Raw genomic sequence first — 22,463 nt, forward strand, 5'->3', positions numbered from 1 at the left:
AATCCCTCCTCACCTAAGCCGAGTTTCACGCAGGTGCGGCATGTTCCTTTCCTTTCCTTTCCTCGCTCATTACTTTGTTTTGTTTTTTTGCTTGTTCAAGCCCACTGCATTAGACCACAGTGTAGAAGGTGAGCATTGATATGGATTAACCATTGCAAATCGTATCTACAAACAAAAATCAAGACGCTAATCTATTTTAAATCTTCACGTGTCCTGTAATGCTGTAAAAAGGGGGAAAAAGCAGAACAACAGGTTTGCTCTGTTGTAACTCTGGCTATTTGGACATGACGCTCACCGACGGGAAAGTTGTTTACCACTTATATTTGTGCCGATGCCACAGCCTCCAGCTGAACTGTGTGACCCGATGAAAGGGCGTAGCAGAGTCTCCACCCTCTCCTCCTCACCCAGAGCCAAACTGTGCTCAGCTGAACTGGACGGAGGCCAACTCCCGGACTGGAGGCTCGCTGCTGCTCCCTCTCGCTCCAGTTCTCCCGTGTCTCTTTCACTCTTCCTGTGTCTTTTTTTTTTTTTTTTAACTCTCTCCCTCTCACACAGTACCAGTCTCTCTCTGTACCCATGCAGCCCTTCCCTCTCTTCTGTCTCCCTCACTTTCTCCTCCGCCCCCCCACCCAGTGTACCACACTGCAGCCATTGTTCCCTGTGCTTTCGAGCTGCATGGCAGCCGAGTCCTGGCTTGCTGTAGATGCAAAGGGACAATATGAAAAACCACAATGCCTGTTATAAGAAAGCATTTTCCTTTGCATGAAGCATTTCTTCAAAGCAAACCTTAACCAATCGCTGTCTGTCTTCATTCACTGAAGAATGAGGTCAGGCCATGAAAGATGTATGCCCAAAGGGTTGAGGAGGTTGCAGAAGCATCTCTCATTCCATAATTTTCTTTTAATTATATTTTAAATTCTTCTCCTATGGCTGACGCGTCTAACTACTACAGTACCCACGAGTCTCAGCATCATTCGTTATGTATCAAGCCTGTGATAAAAGTATACCATCATATTTCCTAATATGATCCTGGCATTGCATTTGAGTCGGAGAATGAATTGTTCTACTCTTGTGAATATTGATGAAAGTGCACACTTTGGTTTTTCCTGGTGAAATTTGGTGAATGTTTTACACAAAAATTGATAGCATTTGTTATTTGAGTTATTTGTTATTTGCACATTGGATGATGGTCCTGATGACAACCAGCAGTGTTTCTCTTCCATCCTCCCCAGTATTTTACACCTTATCTGCTCACAAATATATGCATTAATGGTGTTCTTTGCCATGACCATGTAACACACAGAGTGACTGCAAAGCAGAGAGAGATACAAAGATTCAAGGTCACCTGTTGTATTCATAACCAGCGCTGTATTTGCATGGACTCTAGTAGAGTAGCTTTGCATGATTCGATTCAGAATAATCTCCAGTAATCTTACAGCTTGATGGGCCTTGATGTAGCCACTGCCTCAGTTCTCTCTTTCAGGCTCTTAAGCTACTTGTTTTTGATTTTTGCCCCAAACAACAGTAAAAATGAGCATCTACCATTGTATCAGTGTGTAATATTAGGTCCCTGTTTAACTACTGTTTCCTCTGCTGTTGTGTTCATTACTGTGGGTTGTTTGGCTCCTGCTGACTTTTTAAACAATAAACCAGCATGCATTAGCATTTTTCTTTTTTGGCATGCTACACATAACTATGATTACTGCTTCTAATTAATATATCAGATCGCTCTCCTTTGAGAATAAAAATCTAATTATGTTGAGGATATAAGTTGCCAGGTTTAGAGTAAAATCTGGAATAAAACCAGTCAACTTTAGTTTGCTGAAGCTGAGTTATCGCTTTGTCCTTTTCTTTCTAACCCTTTCTTATATCTTCTTGTCCACCGTGTTCTCTCTAGCAGGCAGATATAGGTGATGACGGCTCACAGCCGAAAGACCTGAAGGTGAAGAAGGAGTGCAAGACAGAGCCCTCCTCGCCTCATCCGAGCCCCACTGAGGACCAGACTGAGCCCGTTGACCTTTCGCTCAACAAACCTCGCTCCGCTTCGACAACGAGCACCACAGTCAACCCAGCTCCCAGCAGCGCTGTGACCCAGCCCAGCCTGTCAGCCACACCTGTCCCCTCTGCGGTGCAATCGATAGGCTCCATGGTAACTATAAACTCCTACCTTCTGTGGATTTAGAAGTGTAAAGCGCAGTAGAGTTACAACCACTCATTTTCATCGCTTCTTTTCTCTCCAGGTCCTCTCTCCAGGATCCATCTTAGCCACGCAGGGCGCTGGAGGCCAGCAGATTCTCCACGTTATCCATACAATCCCCTCAGTGACCATGCCCAGCAAGGTGGGTCAGCTGCAGACCATCCCTGTGGTGGTGCAGTCGCTGCCTGTTGTCTACACCACCATGCCTACTGACGGTGTCGCCACAGCAGCCATTACGGTGCCGCTGATAGGCAGTGATGGGCGCTCCGAAGGATCTGGTGAGTGTACAGTCATAAGCTCCAAGGGGGCAACACCAGTGCAGTATCCGGTTGTTCAGTCTGACGTCACTAGCCGTGTCTGGGTCTAAACTCCGCTGCAGGTCCATATATCAAACGATCACTGTGGCATTACTGAGAGTTGAAAAACTGTCTAAAGTCTTTCATCTTTAATAAAATGATCAGCGTTCTGCTCTACCAGGTGTAACAATTGAGTTTAACATCCAGGCATCCATGAAAACGGAATTTATGACATTTAACGGAGTTAGAAGTTAGCATGAAGTTAGCTCGCTAGCTTCTATCTAAATACAATATAGCATGTCCTGACTGCTGGGTTTTGGAAACAAATTAAAACGTACAGCTCTGTTATCACTTCCAGCATAAATGAAGACAGAAAACTAAACAGCAGTGACGTTTGTAGGGTTACTGAAGTTGGGCTAGCTGGTATATAATGATGTGCTACGTGACCGCTAGCGACACAGCTATGTTAGCATAATATAAACAAGCTAACTTTTTTTCCACTCGATAAAAGTTACCGTGAGTGTTCTCGGTGGTCAGGAACAAATGTAATCGCATGGCAGGATGCTGTAAAAGGACCAAACTTCAGCCAGGAGAACAACTGAGATAATCCATCCACAATACGAGGTTAGTCATTCATATACTGCTGCATGGGCTGGGCTGTAGTTACATCCTAAGGTTTTAAAAACTGAGCTTAAATAAATGATTAGCGGTAATAAAAGCCGAGGGAGGTCAACAGTGATCACTGACTGTTTTAGGAGCTTTTTGAGATCAAATAGAAGAAAATACATAACATTAAACATGTTAACAACACAAAAGCCATATTAAACGCAGACTACTTTAGACCCGGAAGTAGGATTCGTCGCGTCATCACTGAACAACCGGATAGCTTCTGCTTTTAGCAACAATTGTCTGTTTCATATAGACCACTTTCAGTCTTCAGTTGCCTAAATATCCAGACTTTGTACTAAATAAGATTTATAAATACAGTATATCAGTCAACATGAGCTCGCTCATTGACAGCTCTGTGTGATAATGTCAGCTGACAGGGTTTGCTAATGTTTGCACTTGTCGTTTGGCTTAGTTAGCAAGGTGCATCTGCAATCACTGCAACATGCATTTCCACTGCATTAAACGTCGTGCCTTAAAACAATATATACATTCGAAAGTGCAGCTGGATGAGGAATAGAAACCAAACTTGAACCTATAGGCTGGAGTCGAGGGGAGTTCACTCCGTTTCGGAGGCAGGCTCAAGGGGACATTAGAGGAACTGCAGTTTTTGGTTAGGCTTCTTTTTTTAACCCCATATTCACTGTTCTTGGGTTGGATAGACTGGTTGGTCTAACCAGTCAGGAGCCAGTGATGTAGTTCAACATGAGGCAATAACCAGCCTGCATAGCCCGTGTTGATCTAACACAGGTTTGGTGCAATCTTGGAGATTTTGTTTTCTTGCTCTTGCAAAAGAATCATGACATCACCTTTCTTAACATTAAAATAAAACTTTGCTTTGCATACTCAAATTTAGCACCATGCTAAATATTGGCCAATGTATTCTACTGGATCTAAGAGTCTTATGTTGGTTTTTTTTGTGTTTGTTTTTTAAGGAGCTGTACAGTCATGAAGCAAAGGTTGAGTTCTTACATGAAACCACACAAATAACCTCTGAATCCAGGATATTATTTAAAGGTGCAGTCTCAGAAACTTAGAATTAAACCTTTAAGAATACAAAGGAGCAGGCACTGCTTTGTAGAGCCACCATGTTGACTTGCCATCTTGATTTACATCCCTCCACCTCCCTCCACTAAGATAAGGATCATACCTATTTTTTTATCAGCCCTTCACCAAGTAAGTGAAAGGAAATTTGAAAACTGCAAAAACTGCAATAATTCTGTTATTAATGCTTGTAGTTTTGCATTTTGGCTGTTATGAGAAGCAGACTAAATCATGCGTTTAAACGGGGGTAGGAAGATGTTTTACTTTGCAGTGACAGAGCATTTTAGAACCTCTTTCTTTCTTTAATGTGCCATGTTGAAACAGGATGTTAAGAAGGAACGTGGCACCGCGAATGTTTATTTAATATGTCGCAATATCTGTAATGAAAATACTTGTAATTTGAGATGAGCGGTAGACCTCTCCTCTTTAATGTCAGTCTTCCTCTTTTGACTGTCACGCCTGGCGTTGCATGGTTCTGTCACCGCTGCTTAAACTGTCATTTATGGAGGTGGGGGGGGATCTCAGTCTCAGTGGAACACAGCGTTTCTCCCAAAGGAGCTGGTGTCTGTTTGTGGTTGGTGATATGTTTGATTTGCCTTCTGTCTGCCTGTCTATCTTTGTCATTCTGGAAATTCTCCATATGTGCCAGATGATTGATGGCGTCGTCTAAATGTGGAAAACTGCAGAGAGAATTGTTACATATGTTGCAGAGAAGTGGCTAAAATTCTTCAGTGAGCCTCTGAGCAGCTGATTTTCTCATATTCTGTAATGTAAAAAGCCAAGAATGCCCCACTAAAATAGTCATGTACAAGCTGACTACTTAGCATTTGTCTGGACTGTTATTAGTCAGCAGTGTCTTAACCTCCCAAGTGTTCCTGTCGGTTTTCACTAAACAACAGCAAATGTCTGTCAATCCCTGTGTCCACACGACCGGACGCTCGACATTTGCCCAGGCAAGCAGGCAAAATAGACCTCCGCCCCTTTAACTGCAGTCGAGTCCCTGGGCAAAGTCGGCAGAGTTCACCTGGACTCTGATTCACAACAACACAGTCTGGACTGAGGAATGTAAACGAGGCAGGCGGTGAATCTCAGAAGAGTCTGCAGCACACAGACTGGCCTGAAGATGCTCTCAGACTGTTACTCATCCATGCCAGGAGCTGTTGTGTGTTTGTGTTTTGATTAACGTTTTTGACCTTTTCCCAGTTTGTCTCAAACCCCTTTTAGAAAATACAAAATACCCAATACATTAAGTAATATGACCGTAAATGCTCTAGCAATGTTAAAAGATAAGATTGATGTTTATTTTTTAATTAGTATTTAATCAGCATTTATTTATTTATATTTGTTCTAATCTCTGTGTTTGTTTTTGTTTGCACGAAGCACCTCGCGTCTGCAACAGCAGCAGTTTCATGACTGAAGGCAACTACTTTGTTTATTATTTGCGGCGTCAGTCAAGCAACAGGCAGAAAGTTAAACACGAGGCACGCCGAATGGCTGCTCGCTCGTTTGCGTTCTGAAGTGCAAACTCGTAGAGGAACGAGAAAGAAAGTACAGATAGACACAAGTCAGGAGGAAATGAAACATAGTACAATAAACTGAAGTATACTGTAATCAAATGAAGTGTGAGGGTAACTAAAGCTACACTGTGTTCAAATGGATTCAGAAAATACGAATAAATGATGATATGACATAAAAAAATGTGTGCAAAAAAAATGAATTCTACACAACAACTTAGGTTACTTTTAATAAACAAATCAGTGCTTACCATTATATGTTACATTGTTTTTAATCATTTAAATTTTTATTTAATATATTGAACAGTTATTGTTTTTGTTTAATATTGATTTTGGCAGCTTTGGTCCTCCGTACATACAGTATGTTACATAATTACAGGTCACATTGTGCTGACTTGCACAATATTATTGCACAGTAGACGGGAAATAGTTTTCTTTATGAACATAATACTAATTTAGGGCAGTATTGTGGCACGGTGTCAGAGTGGTTAGCACTGTTGACTGATAGCAAGAAGGTCCTGGGTTTGAATCCGATCTGATGGGCTTGGGTTCTCTGCGAGTGCTCTGGCTTCCTTTCACAGTCCAAACACACGCAGTCAGTCGGGTGATTATTATAAAAGCATAAATGAGCCGACACACCTCTCAGAGTCCACGCTTTGTAAGCTTTGCCTGTAGACTCTATGCTCTCGTCACAGCATCCATCAAACACGTATCCTACTGTCGCTCTGCTAAGACACGCATTGTTTACTTGCTCGCACAGAAAGCTGTTGTGTAGTGGATGGGGATCACAGGGCTGGAGGGCAGAGGCGGAGAGTAAAAAAGTTAAAGTTGAATGAATGTTTTTCTGAAGTTTTCTTATGTTTTTTGCTTGATGCTCAAAAGTAACCAGTCATCCTCCTCTGGTTAAAAGATGTAGTTTTGTTGTTTTGTATTTACGTGTCTAGCTCTGTTGATTTTTACGTCCTGTTTGGTGTCTTCGTGGGGAGTTTTTGATGCTGCACACAGCAAACTTCAGAAACTCAGGATGTATCTATATTTGAAATTCCAGCCTGAGGGCTGTCATGTGTATGCTTACTGCTATTGAAGGTAACCGTGATAGTTGTTTTGGTTCTGATACTGACTCTCTCTACATCTGCCTTTATTCCTATTTTGAGCTAAATTCATTTGCCAAGAAGAGACAAGACGCACCTTACTGATAACATTTTTCTTTTTTTCTTTTTTTTTGGTTGGTTGTTTTTTTTCCAAAGAGTCTTTGTTTAAACTTCTTTTAAACGGGTACAGAAATTCTAATATTGTGACAGCCCCTCCAAAAATTAGATATAGGGTTAGCCTAAGGGGTTTGGGGTTGGAGAAGTATTATTTCAGTCCACCCCTGCTCCTTTATTACCTTTCTATTAGATCAAGTAGAACAGAATTCAGTGAAGTAATAACAAGCCCTTTTGTAATTTCTGCTGCCATTGTAACAAAGCTGCTGGTTTGGTGACAGCACAATATCTGATATCCTTTTTCTTTGATTTGTTGTCCTTTAAAAACCACGATAACTGGGCACGTAAATCCTAACCTCTTGGAAAATGATGTAAATTCAGTGCACATGCCAGTAGGTCAAACTAATTAGTCATCATGAAGGCCCTCTTTCTCTCCAAATAAACTGCCCACCTCTCCATAACTCATTGCCTATCTGTTTACAATTGGTATTCCTGTCAGTGAGTAATGTGCTGACATAACATCATGTTTCATGTTGACTTGCAGTCTTTCTGTATTGAAGATTAACTTTAGATCAAGCTTGTTTCTGCAGTGCTGCCCTGGTTGCCACACCTAACAGTGATGCTGCGGTGAAATTACTTAACCTAGTGATCTATATGTCTGTCTGGGGTCAGAGTTTTATTTTGTGATTTGATTGTACTTTTCATTTGACTTCAGTAAAGGAGCAAAAGCACTTTAACGACAGGTTAAGATGCAAGATACTGAGGCAACACTAAGGACTGTGTAATCCACACAATATGATGTACTTAAAACTAGAAATGATCGCAAATGTTGGTAGTATGAAATGTAGGGCGACCGTGGCTCAGGCAAGCGCATCTGTAACCGGAAGGTCGCCGGTTCGATCCCCAGGCTATCTGTCCTGGTTGTTGTGTCCTTGGGCAAGACACTTTACCCTACCGCCTACTGGTGTTGGTCAGAGGGGCCGATGGCGCGATATGGCAGCCTCGCTTCTGTCAGTCTGCCCCAGGGCAGCTGTGGCTACAACCGTAGCTGCCTCCACCAGTGTGTGAATGTGAGAGTGAATGAATAGAGATTGACAGACCACGTGACTTTCGCGCATTGCATGCCGGGAACTCGTGGCAAAACAATCCAAGTACCGCATCAAATGCAAGCATTTGCAGCACCGCAAAACGTTCATTCTTCGGTTCCAATAAATTCTTGCTTTTTCTTTGCCCCCCAAAAAAGGAATGTACAAAACGAAGGAGAACAATGTCGGTCCATACAAAGACAGACTTGATGTAAAGTCAAAGAAAAGATACGAGGAAAAAAATCAAAGGAGTGAAAGGGTCAGACCCTTACGAGCACACAGAGTGGACAAAATACGTTGGCGTGCTGCCCAACTTTCACCACGCTCATATTTATAATTATACGGTTCTTGGAGTGAGTGCATACACTCATGAAGTTTAGTAACTTCAGGTCACTGCAACAAGCCCAGGTACAGTTTACCGACGGATGGGTACAGGACCTTGAAATGCACAGAGTAGAACGAAAGACCATCGTACGTATCATAAGTTTACCAGTCTCAGAAATCGTCTTCATAAATACACATTCGTTAACCGTTTATTAATATAACCTTTGAGCTCAACGGTAATTAATTAGTAGTGGAAATAATTTCTGGTTCATCACAGAAATGTAGCAGTGACAATAATACTGTATGCTGTAATCGTACTGGGCAATTAGTGATACAAAACAACTGTTTTACCCTGTGAATAAAAGTATATGTTTTTGTCAATGTACCATGGTAATAACAGAAGCGAAACACAATATTGTGTCAGGACAATTCACTATTTATGCACAATAAACAAAGGAGCATAGCGCGACAATTTCTGTTCAGCGCCAGACTTGCTTGTAACCTATATCACCAATTATGTTATGAAAAATGACGTATTAACTACAACAGCAGACTGACCTTTGTGTAAATGCTTGGAGCAGACTAACCTGTGAGCTGGAGTGTTCTGGGACGTTATATTTGGTCTTTGAATGGCTGCAATTGAAAGCCTGCGTGCGCTAGTACCTCTTGCCACAAGTTCCCAGAATTCTTTGCGGTTTTACCCCTGAATGACGTCACATTTTCAATCTCTATAGTGGAATTGTAAAGTGCTTTGGGTGCCTTGAAAAGCGCTATATAAATGCAATCCATTATTATTATTATTAGAGATATTTGTGGTTGGTCTGTTAATTCTTTGGTGTAACAATGCTTCTTGACAATAAATCTTATAATGTTGGAAAGCCATTCATATCTGTTTTAATGGTGTCACATTCAAAATGGGTTGAGCAGCAAAGTTGAGTATGTGAGTTACGCTCATACATCCTTTTCTTCAACTAGCATTGCCACAAGTCAGCCAGTGTGGTTGTGTTGGCAGCAGAATAAGACGATTGGCAAGGGCAGAGAAGATTTGGCTAGTTTTTCATGGATGCAGCGCACATACTCTCAACTCTGCTGCTCAACCCACAAATACATGTTCTTTAGAAATAAACAAGCTTTTCAATGGTATAAGATTCATTGCCAAAAAACATTGTTACAGCAAGGTAAAGACCCTACAATAATACAGAGAAAAGCCAACAATCACATGACCCCCCTATGAGCAAGCATAGTGCTTGTACAAATGCAGAGTGGTGTATAAACAGATGGTGAGTGAAAAAGGTTAGTGGAGAAGGAACACTCAATGCCTTCTATGCCTATTGCAGTGTAACTAACGCAGGATTCGGCGTTACCTGATCCAGCCCTAACTACAACAGCCGTAACAGAGGAGGGGCCTGGAAGTTGAAGGCTCTGCCTCCCATTATACTTTTCCTAGGAACTACAAGTAAACCTGCAGTCTGAGAACAAAGTGCTCTATTAGGGCGATATGGTCCTATGGGGTCTTTCAGACAAGCCTGATTATTCAGGACCTTATATGTGAGTAGAAGGAGATATGTGTAAATTGGACTCTGGATTAAACAGGGAGCTGATGAAAAGAAGCCAATATGGGGCAAAAAAAGCTCTCTCTCTCATTCTAATCCCTGCTTTGATGGTGTTGATGGAGCAGTTTCCAGTTAACAGTTTGTTCACTGCTCAAAACATCCTCTAAACAATCTAAAGTCATCAATCAAGTGAGCGAGTGAGTGGATAACTGAAGTCGTAGTTATCCTGTAAACCTGTTTTCTGTGTACGTTTCACATCCCTGCGCTGAGAGGAAACAAAGAGCGTAGTTGTGAGCACGACGAGGGGAGCGAGCAGACAACACGGAAACTTGGATTTCTTTTTTTTTCTTCTTCCATGCGAAGCGAACGAGCAGCAGACAGCTGACATTGGCAGCTCACGCGCCGAGTCGTCGAGTGGGAGGAAAAGGAGAAGGAGGCTAGATAGGTGGGCGCACAGCGAAGGCAGCGAGGTGAGGCGGAGAGGTGGTGGTAGCGGGGAGGGGGGGTGGTCAGGTGAGGAAGCACGAGGAGGGTCAAAAGGAGAGGAGATGGGTCGTTCTGCCTTTGAAAGAGGAAGGCAGCAGAGGAGGGTGGGGGTGGCTTTATTGTCTCCAGAGACAAAGAGCACCACTTTTTTTTTTTTCTTTTTTGGTGCATGACCCTCCCCACACCACCACTGCCCCACACACACACACACACACACACACACACACACACACACACACACACACACACACACACACACATTCATACAGATATATATACACACTCCACCCAAATTCCTTGCGTCACCCTTCCAACCACCCCACCCCTTCTTGCTCTCTCCGGGCTGGGTGGACTTTGAACAGTGTGGCTGCCACATTCCTGCACAAAGAGGAGGAGGAGGAGGAGGAGGAGAAGGGGGGGGGCACTTTGAGATCTAACAATTAATCGACCCAGCCTGATTTCATTGAAGGTGCATTAAAAATCAAAATCATACATATATAAAGTTCTCTGTGTCCAGTCTGGTGGCGTTTAGGTAGCATCTGGTCTCTTGTAAAGCTTTGTTTTTCTTTTTAGGCCATGAAACTAACACATCAGATAACAAGAAACTGCAATAATCTCCTTTTATACAATGACTTTTCTGATGTGGCGGTGTGACGAGGCCATCCTCCCTTTACATATTAGCTGATGAGGACATGAATTTACACTTCCAGAGCCAAACGAGCAGCTGGAAATGTCTTGAGAGTGGTTAACTCTCCGTAATCAAGAATTCAAAAGCAGGACCTTCGGTTTAAAATCTAAACGTCTTCCTTCCTTTTGTGAGAATTTCGAACAGCTTGCCAATCCTCGAGGACGCGCGCCGAAGCTTTCCGATAGCTCTGGGAAATTTGTCTTTCACTTAATTGCTAATTAGCATTGTCTGTGAGTTCAGCTTTTTTTTCTTCCCATTAACAGCTGTTCACATCATCTTCCTCCTGCTGTGACATTGTAAAAGGTTGTTGAAACTGAAAGTAAAAGACAACCACTGGAAGATGCTTCTTTTAATAGAAACTGGAGGCTAAAACAGGCATTTTGAGAAAGATGGAGAAAACAAGCAGACATGCAGAGGAATCCAGCGTGGGGTTTGGCCTCAGATTTGATCCATTTTGCAGCCATGCAGACCACACCTAATCCTACACACACACTTGGAGCAAGCCTTTGTCTTGCTAAGTTGCTGGAAACCAGACATTGCTGTTAAGAAGTTATTAACCCCCTGCTGTTCTATTCTCTCCGTTTCCACCCCCTACCCCCAACTTCTTTTTTTTCCTCCTCCCTCTCAATTCCATGGCCCCACAATTTTCCTTCATCTGTTTCTACCACTCTATGTCCTTCTATTCACTCTTTACACCCATCTTCCTTTCATCCTTTCCTCCCCGCAGTTCGGATCAAGCCAGGTTCAACATCTCCAGTGGAATATCAAAGTGAAAGCGATGCAGAGAGCGGTACAGAGTCTGGATCGGCTTCCATCAGCGCCCAGAGCCTTGATGCGGGGTGAGTCTTCGATGCAGATGGACGCATCAAGCACAATGTATTTAGCCACACCTGTAAAATCTTATGTGCAATCAATAAATATAAAAAAAATGAAAGATGCATTCATGAAATGTTGAATGCAGGTCTTCAGACACAGTCACCCTGGTGCCCCATTATTTGGAAATGCTCAGAGCCCAGTATGAACGATTATATTTTCTAGATCTAAGGTTTCATAAGCTGATAACCACAACAATGAACAATTAAGGATACAAAACTAGATATCAGCAGCAATTAAAATGTGATGCATTGACAGGAAAGTGGAGATAGCTCAGGGATCCTGACAGTACGCTTAAGAGTGCAGCCAACATTTTGTCTTTAACAATAAGCCAGTCAAAGCCCTGAGTTCTCCTCTAGCGAGTGGAGAGCTTGTACTTGAGAAAGGAAGTAGAGCATATTGAAACGTTATTGAATGGCCATAGTCTCAGTTCAGAACAGGAAATGGTTATCTCGCATGTTAAAGTCCAGTGGGTTTCTTTTTTTGACCCCTCCGTCCACCCCAACCTCCTTCCTGCACGGTCTCTTCGCCTCTTCATCACGTTGCTTGTGCAAGTTATAAGTTGCATAATAAATAAGGTTTATTGTGGTTTCACACCTTTATCAAGTGACAGAAAACCTGGTATGCAGACTGTTGCAGACCCAGTTCTTTATTGTGAAGTGCCACTAGGGGGCAGTGTCAGATGTTTGGTACAAGGATAAGTATTTTAGATTTGTGCTCTCGATGGTTCTTTTCTGTAGCCTGACGCTGCGATGAAAGTAGAAGTCATAACAGACAAAGAAGTTCTTTGTAGTGAATTGTGAAGCTAGATTGTTGGCTCCGTGCAGGTGACTCTCCATAGCCTCTCTTTGCATAGACATAGGGTTCCTCAAATGGGCAGCAACATAGATCTTTAAAACCTGCATAAGTCTTGATCTCCTGGTGGCAAGTTGAAGTACTGCAGCAGAAAAAAAATTGTGACAGAAAAGCACTTTTTGGAGACGCCAACTGTAAATCAGATGTCTGCAAAACTGTCGGAAAGGCATAAATCCATGTGTAATGACTGCTGATAATAGGACTCGGCAGGGTCAGCAAGAGGGACTCTAATGCACAGCAGGGTTTATGGGAAATTCTTTCTCTGTGTGGGGGTCACCTCCCTCGCCTGCAGGCTCCTGACTAATTACATTACTGCAGCACTGCCATGACTGGATGCTTATATAACCTTATATAACCCTCTGTACAGCAGAACACACTGGAGACGCCCAGACTGTAACACAGGAAGAGAAGTGGGCGCATGTGTGCATCGCGAGCGCTCTATAGACATAAATTAGGACATTTAGCCCTCCAGAGGAAAGCGCGGACATGTGAAAGATTGTTTTATATCGCAGGGTAAAGGGTGGTGTGCCGCTGGAGACTGTGTTTATTAGAGAATCAGGACGTAGCTCCGGCCACACCCAGTGGGCGAGGCTGCCTGACTAACTGAAATTCAGGGTGTGGGCGTTGACAGTTTGCTCAGCGCCCTTATCTAGTGTGTGTGTGTGTGTGTGTGTGTGTGTGTGTGTGTGTGTGTGTGTGTGTGTGTGTGTGTGTGTGTTGCAGGGCAGGGCTGTCCCAGAGCAGGGGCATAAACAAGCTTATGTAATGCAGTTCACCGTCACACCTCCTTGTAAAGAGGGACATCAGCGGTGTTATTTTTTTAGTCTTTTTGTTTCCAATCAAATGTATTTAAAGTTTGACTGCCTGTAAATATGAATATGATAATTCACACAGCTGATTCTTGGAAAACTGAAGCATCATTTAAGAGGAAGAAGTCAAAGGTAGAAAAAGGGCGACAAAGAGGAGTGCTGATGGGTTAATTTTGAGTTTATCTCATGTGTTTAAGGAAAGAAGGGAGTAAAAAATAAGTTTAAAGGTGAAACGATTCAAGACAAATAGAGGGAAGGGGAGGAATATCGAAATGGAGCTGTGTGACTTTCTGATGCCCCCTGGTGGCTAAATCGGTGTTAAGTTCTCCTGAACATGATGACAGAAGAAGAAGCGTTTCTCAACAGAATCGTCCTTTTCCTCTTTCGGTGTCTCAGGTCGGTTATGGACTTGGAGCCCGTCGATCCAGATTCGCCAGACATCAAGAGGCGACGGATCCACATGTGCGACTACGAAGGCTGCAAAAAAGTTTACACCAAGAGCTCCCACCTCAAAGCCCACAGGAGGATACACACAGGTGAGCTCGGCCCTAGAAACGCATCACAACAACGCCACAAATAAATCAGTGCAGTCCAGGTGTTCTTTGAAAGGAGCAGTTCATCTCCAGGTGAAGACCAGAATCATTATTTACAGATTACTGCAGGGTGATCTTTAAGGATTAAAATGGCCCCTTTACAGAATTTAATGTAACCTCCGGTGGCTCAACATTTGTCAGTGCACAGTTCACGTCTTATCTGCTCTCAGCAGACAGTAGTTTTTCCCTAATCTGAAGGAGATTAGGGAAAAAGTGCCCAATGGTATTTTTTTTCAGACAGGTTTCCTGAGGTAAGACACTGTTAAGGTGTGTGTAGGAATGGTAAGCAGGATTTGGCTGTTTGAAGCTCCTGTGTTGAATATTATCTTAATTTTATTCTACAATCATACAGTGATTGACATGATTAGGTAGAGTAATTGTAGTAAATAACCTGTAGTAAATAAATTGTTTGCTCAATTTCGTCCACCATCGTCCTGACCCTCCTCTTCCTTCTTTAACCTCCTTCCCTGCCTCCTTCCTGCTAACTCCTCTCCTCGTCTCTTCCAGGAGAGAAGCCCTACCACTGTACCTGGGAAGGCTGCACCTGGCGCTTCGCCCGCTCCGACGAGCTGACCCGACACTTTCGCAAGCACACCGGAATCAAACCCTTCCGCTGCACCGAATGCGACCGCTCCTTCTCCCGGTCTGACCACCTCTCCCTGCACCGCCGCCGCCACGTGATGATGTGAACTCTGACTTCCTTCCTTCCTCTCCCCTGATGCCCCCAGCTCCCTATCAAACTGACCTCTGACCCTTTGATTTCTCAAAAACAGCACATCTTGTACCAGTGCCCCCACACCTCACACTATACTTCCTGTTTCCTCTCTGCTCTCCTGCGGGATTTTAAACCCACCTTGCAAATAGAAAAAAAAAGGACTTTACCTTCTCCTCCTCTTCCTCCTCATCTTCATCTCACAGTCATAGGACAATTGTGTCTGTGTGTTTGTTCGGTGGTGGCAGCAGGATGTTTTTTGCTGCGTGTGTGTGTGTCTGTCATCATTACCGTCCAGCCCAAAGCAGTCCTCTCTACCATCCTCCGACTCAGTCACACAAGATGTTGCCTCCTCAGAAAGAGAAAGGATGGACTGAAGGACATCCAGCAGCAGGGACTTTCATGCTTCCATCCATCCATTACATGCATCAGTCCATCCAAAAGGCAAAGAGGAAGAGGAGGGCTCACACAGATGTCACTTCAGCTGCTCTTTTCTTGATTTACAGTTTTTATTTTGTTCATATCCTGAGTTTGGAATCTACGTGACTCCAAAATTTATTTTCTTGGAAGCTAAAGAGACTTCCGAGGACGCCGCTTCCCGCCACTGCTTTTCCAGGAAAAGTTGTTTTTGAGAACTTTGAGTTTCGTTCCACCCCAGTTATATTTGCCTGAGGCAAATGTGATCTTACTGAATGACCTTTTGATCAAATAACAGGTACATAAATATAAAATACAGCATTACGCAAAAATGCTCCAGGTATCATTATAGCTCCTTAAATATTAAGTAGCTGCGACTTGGATGACAGTAAACTGCTTACAATTGCTGAATATTTGGACTGTCTTCGGATTTCAAAGTGGAGCGTAGAGAAGTGCAGTTCCTGGAGTTCTTTAGTTCCTGGTTCTGTTTGTAAAAGTAAAAGAACCAAAACTCATTTATCATAAATTCAGATGAGGTATTTACTTAACTGTGTGTGTGTGTGTGTGTGTGTGTGTGTGTGTGTGTGTGTGTGTGTGTGTGTGTGTGTGTGTGTGTGCGCGCTTATTTCATTGACAGCAGCTGAAGTGACGTCAGATGCATCAGCATGTCTGAGGCTAAAACACTGCGCCCCACCCTCCCATCGCCATTCGCCTCCTTCTGCCCTAAACCCCCGCCACCTCCCCCGGTACAGGGAGCTACAAGACTGTGAATTTAATAAAACTTCATTTGTTTTCATTGTATCGATCTATCGATCACGTGGTTGTTATCGCCCCGCCCCCTCCCCCGCCGCACACACCTTTCCAATTCCTCTTGAATAACAGTATTTGCTTTGTTTGCGCCGTAGTCGCTGTTGTTTTATCAGAAAAACACAAAAAAAGGCCTTTAGTCCTGTCTACATTTTTTCTTTTCTTTTTTGGTGTTCTAAACAAAATGTTGTTCTTTTGTTTTTTATTTAAAAAGAAAAAAAACTTTCAGATCTTTTTTTTTTTGTCGTTGTTTTCTGAGGCTGTGAAAAAGACAGAGGAAAGGACACAAATAGATTGAGAATACAAGTAAAACTCTCATGCAGGGAATAGGGGAGCTTTTCTGAGTGTGCGTGTGTGCGTGTCCGTGAGTTAGTGTGCATGTTTTGAGACAAACACATAATCAAGAATTTAAGATTTTTATGAGTGCGTTGTTCCGGGCACTTGTTGTTCTTTTACCTCTTGCCCGTCGAGCCTTAATAACCGAAGTCAATCTGTAAGGGCAAAACTAGAACCGCCGACAGACGACGACTGGCCACAGCGTTCGCTTTAGTTCAGTTGTTTAGTTTTTGAAGTTTAAAAACAGGAAATTAAAGGTGTTATGTGTGGAATTTGTTTCCGTATTTGGTGAGAAAAGTTTTTTTGGCTGAAAAAAACATGCTTGCTGATTTTCAAGCCTTTTAAAATAGAAATTTTAACATTTATTTTAACAGTGTCACCAAAGTGAGTTGAACCTAAAGCATTTCAAAGTCTTAACAAATCAGATGGTTTGAGAATTTCCAGCTTTTGCTCATCAGACTCTTTCGAGACTGTTCTTTTTTAATATAATTAAATGGTTTTGTAACCTTGCATCGTTATGAGAGCAAGAAGACTGATAACGGAGTGGTGAAGGTCGTCTGTCGGTGGTTCTGGGAGAAATCGGGCGTCTCGTAGGGCTGTCGGGGTCCAGGCGCCTGGGGTTTAAACCACGGGGAAACTTAAGCGCTCTCCTCACTAGCATTTCTACCAGGGTGGGGGTCAATTCACTCCGGTTTGTTTTTAATGGCAATAGAATCTCAGTTAAAAGCCTCGAGTAGATACTAACAGATGAATCGTGTCTCGAATTGGGTTCTTTTGGAGCAGAATCGACCCCCGCCTCACCCTGGTTCCTTACCCACAGTGTCCATGTCTTAAGTGGGCTGGTTTTCAGCTCCCGATCCGGGCTGAACTTGATTATGCAACATAACGCAGACGCAGCTCCAAGCGCTGTTCTGATCTCAGTCCTAGAGCACTAGCTGGTAGTTGGGTTCCTGATAAGCAGCTCACGTAGGGTTGTTGCAGGAACCTTAAGAGGAAGGTCAGGTTTGTGTAGAGGCCTGCGCTGTTGATCACTACTCTGTGTTGGTATATAAGACTTAAGGTGTGGAAACACATCCATAATTTCAAACAGACTTGGTAATGAGCGAGTGGGGAGCTGGGGTTGTGATGGACGGAGCAGGCTTTTCTCATCCTGGCTCGTCTCTTTTCAAGCAACAACCCCCCCCCAATAAAAAACGGCTACACACATTTTGCTTTGAATTCGTTCTCGCCATTTACAGTCGTCTTTGTCATCATTTCAGAAGCTAGTAAGTGAGAGCAAAATGTTTTACATCTTGACTTTTCACATTGCGATAAATGAGATGGACATGCAGGCTTGCTGTGAGCTGAGCGCATGCCGTGAAGAGGGCAGATTTGTTGCGTGGTCTCCGCGCTGCGAAACCGAAGAGAATCCGTCTTAGCCGAGTCACTGAATATGGTTTAAAAATGAGGGAATCTGTTCCTGTCTTTCCATTTCCCATCAGGGGAAGCATTACTTAGAATTCAGTCACTCGCTTGGAAGGATTTTAGTGGTTTATTTGTTATGTTTTTGCAGCGCAGAGCAATGCAATGTTCCCATTTCTCTTAACATCCCCTGCTTCAAGTAAAAAAACAAAAAAAGAAGTTACTAAGCACATCTTTCTAGGAGAGTATATGCATTTGATTGCAATTTTCTTTCTTTTGTAAACTGTTGATAAAGACATTAAGGACAATGACAAATAATTAAGAGAAATCCGTGTACATAAATGTATATAATCAAAGTGCAGAGTAAATGTAACGGGTGAATTTCTATTTTTAACACTGACTAGATAATGTGAAAAATCTTTTTTTTTCTCTCTTCTTCCTCTGTTGGTTTGATGAAATGTGTTTTTCATCACGTGTATTTTTTTTCCCAATCTAATACATTTGTTTCGTAGTTTCTTAAAAAAAAGAACAATTATATGGTCCCACTTGTGTTGTGCACATTTGTGTTGCATGGAGAGTAGCCTTCTTGTTTTCTTATAGTGACGTTGGTGAGCATGTCAAGTGCGTGTGAGACCGTTGAGATGCCCCAGCAGGGGTGGGGGTGGGAAACGACCCCCTACTCAACTAACTAGGGATTCATTATAACAACCGAGCTTAATGTCCCAGTACTGGACCTGGTTTTAAATGTCAAGTTAAATGTGAGATTCAGTTGGTTTGGGTCAGACCCATTTTTTCCTCCTTCAGCTTCAGGTGTGTTCTGCTCAGATAAGTTAACAGGAAGTAAGAGGAAGTCCCCAGATTTACAGTAGCCAGTTTAAATGTGTTGATATGTTTCTCCTTTTTAAAATCGATGTTGAAATCCAAGCAGCAAAAACATTATTCATGTTAGATCAGTCAAGTGCTGCACTAACTAAAAGGTTCTTTTAAAGATACCTAATTGAAGTACAAAAACAAAACACAGAGCCACTGATTCACTTGTTATCGGACCAGATGTCGTATACCTTATCTGTTTCTGGGGCTTCCTGGCTCCACGTCGTTACAGTTGAGGTGCGTGGACGTTTCTTTGTGGTGCTAACAGGAAATGGGGTTCTGGTTTTTCCAGCACATTCAGTTTTATCTCTCCATCGGCCTCGTGTCTGTTTCGGAGATTGCTTTCGATTTTTTTGTTGTATGTGAATGGAATCGTTGATCTTTCCTCGACCACACACACTAACTGCTCGGCACTGACCTCGTTTATCGTTTAAATGTCATCTTTATGACTAATTAGTGGACGAGGTCAGGAATGAATGAACGTTTAGCAGAAATCCAGCGAAATCTCAAGACCTCCAAATACAGCTTCTTATCTCCTTTTAGCACCACGAATGAAACCTTCCCTCTCACATATCTCAAATATATCGTAACAGAGGCAGAAGTCCCAAAGATTAATGCATTAAAAAGTACCCCTGAATGCTAAGCCCCTTTATTTCTGGGAATGTTAACCCCACAGAGCACATGTGCTCTGTGTCATTTAGTATCTGCTATTGGCCCTTTTGCTTTACAAGCACACTGATCAGCTCAGTTGGTATATTTGCACACCGAGACAAACTCACACACGCACTGAAACCTCTGGAGACACACCGACGATGGTCGGTTAAACATCCGAGCCTGTTGACGACACCCTGGGCAGGATATTTTCGCTGGTGTCGGAGCTTTGGCAGGGAGACTGATGCATGTGTACATTTATCTCCTGCTTCTTGTTGGTTTGTGCAAGCTTGTTTTTCCTCAGTATTCCTCTTTTTTCACGTTTCCTCCCCTTTTTGTTCTTGTATAAAAGCAGGATTGTGAAAAAAAGAACCATAAAGACAGAGTTTTATCCCTGCTGAAACCGTAACGGGATCGAGTTCGTGTCTGAGGGTGACGTCACGTCTGTGCGCGAGTGCCTCGACTCACCACGAATCACATCTTCTGCAAATCTGGAACTTTTAGGTATTTTCTATTGAATGCAGTAACTTATGGGCCAGTACTATATTTACTCAGTGCAATGCAGTTATCATTATAATAATACAATTATTAATAATATTTTTCTTTTTTGTATTTGTACAGAACAAACGTGTAAAGATCAGTGAGGAAAACGTGAGCTTTTTGATACTGTGACTCATGGTGTTTAAAAGTCAGTTTCTCCCTGTACAGTTGTGATTATTTTCCCCTCCCTTTCTTCTTCTTTTATAGAATAAAACATGTTTTTGGTGCAATTTAATACCCTGTGTCTGTGTTGTTTCTTATACTTTGGTTCTTAAGTGTCATTTGCTATTAAATCGAAATGTAAGCAGTGTGTTTGTAAATTGCTGTGGCAATGAAATCAGAAAAATGGCAGAAAAGGTCGTATTTGTAACTGGCATTTTCAGAAAAAAGATTTCCCACATTTATATTCCAGACCTGCTGCTTTTACCAATATCTATAGTATATGTACGTCAGACACTTTCTTAAGTACACCTTGCTAGGGTTGCTCTGTCTTTTGCCTCGAGAAGTTCTCTGTGGCACAGATTCAACGATGCCCTGGAAACTGTCCTCTGGGATTTTGGTCCATATTGCACATCCATAATGTGAATCTTCCATTCCACTACATCATGGATGTGCTCTATTTGATTAAGATCTTGAGACTGTGGAGGCCTTTGAGTAGAGTGAACTTATTATGTCCAAGAGGATAACACACTTTGGTCATAAAGGGATGGACATGGTGAGCAGCAACACTCAGGTAGATTCCGGTTATTAAATGATGCTCAATTGGTACTAAAGGGCCTACAGTGTGCCAGTAATATATCCCCCACATATTTACATCACCAGCTGTAGCTCAAACCATTGGTACAAGGCTGGATGGATCTATACTTACATGTTTATGCCAAATTATAAAACCACCATGTAAAAGTCTAAGGAGAAATCCAGAATGTTCAGACCAGGCAATTTTCTGTTGTCCAGTTTTGGTGAAGTTGTGTGAATTTTAGCCTCTAACACTAGTGGGATGAAAATTTTGAACAATTTCAGGCAAGTCACAAAGTCAAGCTCAGCCATTATCTGCAGATTCATATCAGCTACAAATCTCGTATAGCGAGCTCTATCCAAGGGGTCTTTAGATTGAGGGGAGAAAAAGCTTGCATGGGTGTTACATGTGCAAAAGTGTAACTCGATTTTTGTTTTGCAATATGTGACTATCTGAAACACGCCAGACATAATAGAAGGAAATGATAAGCTTGCATACGATTCCAAATCGGCAATGTAGATCTGATTCTCAGTCTTCATCCGAGCTGTGCTCCTAATAACAGTGATAACAATGGCACAGAATTCTTCATAAACCCATATAAAGTCTGCCATATTATATTTTGTGATTTTTATTTTACAGTCAGTCTCTCTTGAGATATTACATTTTAGGTAATGAAGCATCTTTTCTGTCCATGAGTGAAAACAGTGTGAACCCCGGTGATGTTGCAGGCTATCACACAGATGATCATTGACCGTCTCATCACACCTAGAGCCAATTTAGAACCACCAATCATCATCACCCTCAGCTGGATATGTGGTTAAGAGTGTTTGAGAGAGAAAAAAATAGCATGCAAACTTTTTATTGAATGCAAATTAGATAACGACACTAAATGCTGGCAGCTCATGACGATACGTCCACCTGACAGGTGGAACAGAGCACCAGCTCGAACACGTCTCCACAGCCTGCACGTTTTCTTCCAGTTTTAACTGATTAATTTGTATGCAGTGCATAGATCCACACCCACTCACACACTAATTAAGGACATTTCAACCAGCATTTGAATAGAGAGTTAAACATGAGATGTGAGGATGCACCAGTGGGACCTAGAGCTCACGGTTGTTCCAAAACTGGTTCCACTGGGAATTCTGTGTGTAAAGAAAATGTGATAACGGCTACATTATAGAAACACAGGTAATGCTTTGCTTTACATAAACTGGACAGTGACAGTGAAAATACGGTGAGGTTAATGCTACCGCTTACAAAGACATGATACACTCACTGAGAAGGAAGATTAATCTCAGCTGATACACTTGCAAATTGATGTGTGCACCACAAGGGGGCGTAGTGAAACAGCGAATAAACTCAGGCGCACCTAGTGTCTCAGTTACATCTGCACTTGTAAATGTTAGCCGACCTCATCTCAAACCAAGTTATCAACTTGGAATAACAGACCAGAGAACGACACTGAGCTAGAACTAGGTTAATAAGTAAAAACTTCCCAGCATGAAGTGCATGTACTAAGTCATAAAAACCTCCTTGTGTGTGTGTGTGTGTGCGTTGTGAATAAAACTTTTGCGTCTTTGCCGTATGGTCTAAATGGGTTTATGGGCCTCATGCAGTCATGATCAGGCCAATCATTAACACACACCATGTCAGTCGTTGGATTCATACAGGTGGAGAGTGAGACTGACACACACCATATAAGAGCAATAAAAGAACAAAAACCTTGCTGCTTAGAGGTTTATCCGCATGCATACCGTTGTCAGATCCGCATTATGAATCATTCCACTTCCACGCTTTCATCA

The 22,463-nt window shown here is 42.5% G+C and overlaps 1 protein-coding gene across 3 annotated transcripts in view; it reads left to right on the forward strand.

The window, feature by feature from the left end:
- Window positions 1-20,157, forward strand: part of klf8 (Kruppel like factor 8) — an 87,196-nt gene extending 67,039 nt beyond the window's left edge. For all 3 annotated transcript variants that reach the window (XM_085471011.1, XM_085471010.1, XM_085471009.1), the window contains 5 exons: window positions 1,898-2,149; window positions 2,241-2,475; window positions 11,786-11,897; window positions 13,992-14,131; window positions 14,696-20,157. In XM_085471011.1, coding sequence (XP_085327137.1) covers window positions 1,898-2,149; window positions 2,241-2,475; window positions 11,786-11,897; window positions 13,992-14,131; window positions 14,696-14,877 — 921 coding nt within the window. In that variant the 3' untranslated portion in view covers window positions 14,878-20,157. The remainder of the gene's footprint in view (window positions 1-1,897; window positions 2,150-2,240; window positions 2,476-11,785; window positions 11,898-13,991; window positions 14,132-14,695) is intronic.
- Window positions 20,158-22,463: the final 2,306 nt, after the last annotated feature.

This window comes from Copadichromis virginalis, linkage group LG10 (genome assembly GCF_057382275.1).
Source record: "Copadichromis virginalis isolate Kocher_CV1m ecotype Utaka linkage group LG10, C_Virginalis_male_GT1.1, whole genome shotgun sequence".
NCBI lineage: Eukaryota > Metazoa > Chordata > Actinopteri > Cichliformes > Cichlidae > Copadichromis > Copadichromis virginalis.